Below are 6,045 nucleotides of genomic sequence, written 5' to 3' on the forward strand. Positions count from 1 at the left end.
AAAAAAAAAAAGGATACTACAGAGCCTCAAACACAGAGATCTTCCAGAAGGACATGAAAGACTAAATAAGAAATTAAAATCTAAGTTAACTGAAGATTGTTCAGATTATAATATAAATAACTTTAAACTAAAAGGACACGCCTTATCTGTCCCTTCAAGTGAAAGTTTTTTGAAGGCAGAGGCAAGGTCTTTATATCACTCATTAACAGCACAGTTTATTATACTTTAAAAAAACAAAACAAAACAAAACCACCATCACAACAAAACCTCCAGTATTTATTTGCTGAATTGCCCTTGTTGAAGAGGGAATTCCCATTGATGAAGGGGCTGACCAAAGAATGGGGTAGGAAAGATCTGAGAAGCACAGAGAACACACCAGGGTAGTAGAAAAACAGGAAAATCCTTTTAGGTGGACACCAAAATAAAGGCAGATAATGATATGCAACCGTGAGATAGAAAATAAAATTCAAATATCAAAAAAAGAACACTCAAATCTTATCCTAGATGTGGATCTAGGATGGGGTGGAGGACTGGGGAGGGAGGGACCTAATGAGAAGCGCAACAGTACTGAAGAGTGTTGGGTGCTGGGGGAGGAAAAGGGCCTCCAGCTCACCTGGGACTCTGGAGTGAGCCTGGCAGCTACCACTGAGTCTTCTCTGCAGCTGCCTCCCTGGGCAATCCCAGGAACCTGGAGAACTAAAAAAAGAAGCTCTGGATGAGTTCTACCCTGGCATTCAGGCTTCTTGCCTGTGGAACCCAAATTGAAAAACTGCGTTAGTAAATTCTTGCCAACAAGTCTATAAAATATGTTCCTTTCCAAAATGCCTGATACCTACCAGCTCCGATCCTAGGGCCTAAGGAGTTCTGGAATGTTCCTGCAGATACACAAAAACCAGGGCAGAATCCTTGGTCGGAGTGGTGAAATGAAAGCAACATAAAAACAAAACAAAGCTTTCCATATGAACGCCTTTCAGTCTTGAATTTTGCTGAGAAATGGGGATAGAAGATGTTTTTTTTGTTTTGTATTTTTTTTTAGGTTTTTCTTTTTAGTTAAAATGTCTTCAGTGGCTATTAGGGTGCTTTCTACATTGGTTTTGAAGATCTGAGTGTACTTAGATAGAAATGGGCTCATAAAAAAGGATATGGGTTTGTTTATATAGAACTTGCTCAGATTCAAGAGACGAGTAGAGGGGAACCTCAGGTTTCCCTATAAAAAGTGAACTTTGCAAGGGGCAGAAACAAGTTGGTTTAGGCCAGGACCTCTGTTGAGAAATAAAGACTGCATGTTGGATGGCATGTCCAACTGCTGTACATCCTGGGAACCTGCCCAAATCTTCATAGCCGATGAGGAACACCCTGGAACATACAGTAGCTTCCTACTGGGTGATTTTCACCCTGTTCTAGTTAGACCTTACAGGGTTTAGAAGATTCACATTGTTCAATGTGTAGTAGTCCTACTATTTCCGGAATATTCTGGCTGGCTTTACAAACTCTGCTATATTTTCTTCATAGTACTTACCAATATCTACAATTGCATTATTAATTTATTTGCTATCGTACCTATGGATTGTAAGCTCCACCAGAGCAAGAATTCTGCCCTACTGATGGCTCTGTCCTTAGAGCCTACAACACCGACTACCATAGAGGAGGCCTCCATAAATATATATGAAATGAATGGAGATCACTGTGTTGTTAAACAATCAATTCTTTCCAGTCTTATTTACCATGTCCAGGTTTGGTTAGGAAAGCTTTCCACCATCGTCTGAAACTTCCTTTTTAGTCTCAGTCTTAGAGTTGATCAGTGATGGGCATACAAAGTAACTGTCAATGGATCTATCTTTTAGGTGACGCTTAAATAAAATTAGATGAGCTCTGTAGAATTCATAGAGCTCAGAAGATAATACTCACCTCTGTCTTGTAAGGCCTGCAATCCCAGAGATTCATGCTTGAGCAGAGCCTTCACTGGCTGGTATTGGCTACTTTGTGACCCATGAGCTGGTGTCAACAGTGCCACCTTGCAACAGAGCAGTTCTTGTCCCCGGTCACCACCTGGGACCTGGAAGTCATTCATTTATCTTAATTTATTCATCAAACACTTCTATCATGCTTTCTGTGTACAAGTAATTCTATTTTCAAATCACTGTTTCCAAGAGCTCTATGAATATTAACTCATTTAATGCAGACAACAACCCTATGAGCTATTACTATCTGGATTTTTGTGATGGGGAAACTGAGGCACAGAGTTTAAGCAACTTGCCCAAGTCACCCAGCTAGTAAGTGGCAACACTAGGATGGGAGCTCAGGCAGAATGACTCTAGAGCCCACGTTCTTACCTTTACTCTAAGCTCCTTCATTATATACATTGGTGCTTCTATGAAAACCTCTGGAAACTGGTGTTAAATTCTCAAAGAATGCTAATATCTTTCCTTATCTGAAAAATGGGAATAATAATTTCTAGCTTATGGAGGTTGGGGGACCAAGAAATAAGATCACAGTATGTGACATCATCTAACACAGGGCCTGGAACATGGCATATCCTTGTTAAATGCAGGCTTCCTGCAGACATTTATAGTTACATTATGATTTTCAAGTTAGTTTCTCATGTGCACCTCAGAATTTCCCATGTCCTTTATAAAGAGTGAAGCTAAGAGACTTGAATTGATTTTTCACTTACAGAGCTCATGAGCAATAGATGTAAGTCAAGAACCTGGATCTCCTGGTCACTGGTTAGACTGCTCTGACCACATGTTCTCTACGGGAATGTGCACAAGGACACAGGATGATGCAGAGGAAACAGTCTCATAAAACAGGTAAGAAGATGGAGTTAAACACTGACCCATTTTTTACCAGAGGTTCATAACTAGTGGTCCATGGACTCTCTCTCTAGCGGTCCATGACCTTAGCTAGGAAAAAACTTCTTATTTATACTAGCTCTAAGAAAATTTTAGCATTTCCTTCAATTATAGATGGAAGCAACAAATCAATGTGACATAAGCAGTACCCAGATCGTTGTCACCAACAGAAACTGCAGATGTTTTCACATCACATCACATCCAAATATTCACGCTTATCACCACTTTGAAATTGCCAGAAGCCCTGTCCCTAGGTCTTATTATTTAGTGCATTACCAAAAACACACACATATATAACTTTATCACAAACTTGTTTAATATGAGGTGTCTTAAAAAAGTTCATGGAAGATTAGTATTATCTTTCCATTCTATTTTTCCACAAACTTTTTCAAGTACCCTCCTACTTTGTATTTCAATATGACTGAGTTCTTTTGTAATCCTTTATATTTTCCTTTATATATTTAAAAATATTATCTTAAGAAGGGGTCCAGGGACTTCACCTTCCTGCCAGAGAGGTTCACAGTACATAAAGAGATTGAGAACTCCTAGATCTTGAAGGAATGCCCCTCACTCGGATCTTGAGATTTCAGGAAAAAACAGAACACAGCTCTGATACTAGCGGGAGCACCGCTGCACACCCAGGCGCCGGACTCTCCCCAGTGCGCCACAGGGCCAGCCCGAGAACTCCTGGATCTTAAAGGAATGCCCCTCACTCGGATCTTGAGATTTCAGGAAAAAACAGAACACAGCTCTGATACTAAACCTGTTCTTTCTACCTGGGACATCTGTTCGTCCAGCTGCCTCTCCAAATACTCCAACAGCACCACCACCTCCTCCCCGCTCTCTGGATGCTGCTCCCGCACCCAGCTCTGCAGGTCCCCCGGCAGGATGGTCAGAAACTGCTCTAGCACCAGCAGCTCCAGGATCTGTTCCTTGCTGTGCATCTCGGGCCGCAGCCACTGGCGGCAGAGCTCCCGGAGCCGGCTCAGCGCCTGTCGAGGGCATGCAGCCTCCGGGTATCGGAAGCCTCGAAAGTGCTGGCGGGAGCGCTCAGGACTGTGAGCGGAGCTGCCAGGCAAACTGGCTTCCTCCACCAAGGCGGACGCTTCTTCTTCCTCCACCTTTATGACCAGGAGCCCCAAATGGTCCTCTGCAGATTGGGCATCCAGGGTTGTGCTTTCTCTTGATTCTCTAGCCATCCTGGGCCAAGGAGGTACTAAGGCCTCACTGGAGCTGTGAGCTGAATTTCTGTAGAAGATTCCTGAAAGGTGAAAATGAACCACTTAACCAGTAAACTTGCAAGCAATCCCCTCCTCTCACGCCCAGGAGCCCAGGGACATTGCCAGGGAGCAGCTGCAGAGATTTCTTCCCCACATTCAAGTGCCTCTGCAGCTTCAATCTCTGCACCACCCCAAACATGAATCCCACAATAAGCTCCCAAAGGATGTCTTGGAGTGGGCCTGGAAACCCCCCTAGACCCTTAACAGATCAGGAGAGAAATTAAGACCGGCACAGCCAACTTTCGGTGGGGACCAAGGCCACTTCCAGAGCTCTCTTGGAAGCTCCTCTCATTGGTTGGCTCAGAGTTACCACATTAGCAACCAAATCTGTGGTTGACTGAATTGGAGGATGACCCTAAAGATTTCCTGCGCTAATCCCCAGAACTTTGAATATATTGAGATAGCATGCCTGGACTGATCACAAGGAACTTAATTCTACCAACAACCTCAATGAGCTTGTAAGTGGATTCTACCCTAGGGCCTCTAGATAAGAAGAACCCAGCTCTACCAACACCTTGACTTTGGCCTTGGAAGACCTTAAACAGAGTATTAAGCTGAATCTACCGGTCTCCTGACCTACAGAACTGGAAATAATAAGTAGGTTTTGTTTTAAGCTGTAAATTTTTGGTAAATTGTTAGCAAAATAGGAAAATAAAACTAGGACTTATCTGTGGTCAAGGTACCACAGATAGGGGAATGAGAAAGAAAAGATGACAGGCCCTGGATCAAAAGAAATAGGACTCAACACCAAAGTCAAGGGTTTGGATCCCTGGACTGGCCAGCCACCAAAACAAAAAACAAAAAAACAACCCATCAGATATAAAAGAAATAGGACTGAATTTTTAAACCCTGGATGCCTATTAATGAGACTCTCAATTCTCTCTGATGTGAGACTTGCCCAAGCAACTGGCTTAAAAGTGACACTTAAATTCAGCTGAAAGTAGGGCTTTCCCAGACCCCTTTGTGCTTTGTGCTGGTGAACCTTCAGTTTCTCTTAGAAACATCAAAGAAGCAGAAAACATCACAAAGTTCTTGCCCTGGGGAGAGCGGTAGCTGCCCCTGGTTCTTGCCCCCTCAATCTGCCATTCTCTTTCCTCCCCTTGAAGGCCAAACTTCTTAAGAGAAAGCCCTCCAGACCCCAGCTCTAGTCCTCACCTCCCCCTAAGCCTCTGACTCATTGCAGGCAGCAAACCACCACCAAGGCCACTAAGATTGCTCCTGCAGAAGTAACCNCTCGGGCCGCAGCCACTGGCGGCAGAACTCCCGGAGCCGGCTCAGCGCCTGTCGAGGGCACGTAGCCTCCGGGTATCGGAAGCCTCGAAAGCGCTGGCGGGAGCGCTCAGGGTCCGAAGCTGGGCTGCCGGGTGCGCTCGCCTCTGCCGCAAAGGCGGGGGCTTCCTCCTTCTCCTCCTTCACGGTCAGGAGCCCCATCTGGTCCTCTGCAGACTGGGCGTCCAGGGCTGCGTTTTCTCTCGATGCTCTGGCCATTCTTGGTCAAGGCAGTGCTCGGGCTTCACGCTAGCTAGCTGCGAGCTGTCTATCTTTAGAGGATTCTTGAAAGGTGAGAAATCACCATTAGCCAGTAAAACGACAAGTGGTCCCCTCCTCTCATGCCTAGGGGCCCATGACCCCCTGAGGCACGGCTGCTCAGATCTCTCCAGTAGTCCTTGTCTTTGCAGCGTCCTCCTCTGCACCCGACCCTGAGTCCCACTACAGGTATCCCCAAAGGATGTCTATGGGTGGAAGTGAACACTCTCCAGACACAGGAGACAAGTTGAGGCTTGGGGACAGGAAGCCTCGGTGGGAACCAATGCCACTTCCTGGGCTGTCTAGGAAGTTCCTCTCGGTGGTTGTCTCGGAATTAACCCATTAGCGACCCTGTCCTTACCTCCACTCAAGGGAGGGTAGTTAGG

General features: G+C 45.2%; 1 protein-coding gene across 1 annotated transcript in view; it reads right to left on the reverse strand.

Annotated features, from left to right (window-relative positions):
* Positions 1 to 4,080, reverse strand: part of LOC103599312 (zinc finger protein with KRAB and SCAN domains 4-like) — a 7,755-nt gene extending 3,675 nt beyond the window's left edge. Inside the window, exons 1-3 of the mRNA XM_008583422.1 lie at positions 3,629 to 4,080; positions 1,909 to 2,056; positions 614 to 696 (exon numbers count right to left, since the gene is read on the reverse strand). Of these exons, the coding sequence (XP_008581644.1) occupies positions 614 to 696; positions 1,909 to 2,056; positions 3,629 to 4,051 (654 nt within the window). The 5' untranslated portion in view covers positions 4,052 to 4,080. The remainder of the gene's footprint in view (positions 1 to 613; positions 697 to 1,908; positions 2,057 to 3,628) is intronic.
* Between the last annotated feature and the right edge of the window lie 1,965 nt (positions 4,081 to 6,045).

Source organism: Galeopterus variegatus, unplaced genomic scaffold, assembly GCF_000696425.1.
Source record: "Galeopterus variegatus unplaced genomic scaffold, G_variegatus-3.0.2 Scaffold2904, whole genome shotgun sequence".
In the NCBI taxonomy this organism is placed as follows: Eukaryota; Metazoa; Chordata; class Mammalia; order Dermoptera; family Cynocephalidae; genus Galeopterus; species Galeopterus variegatus.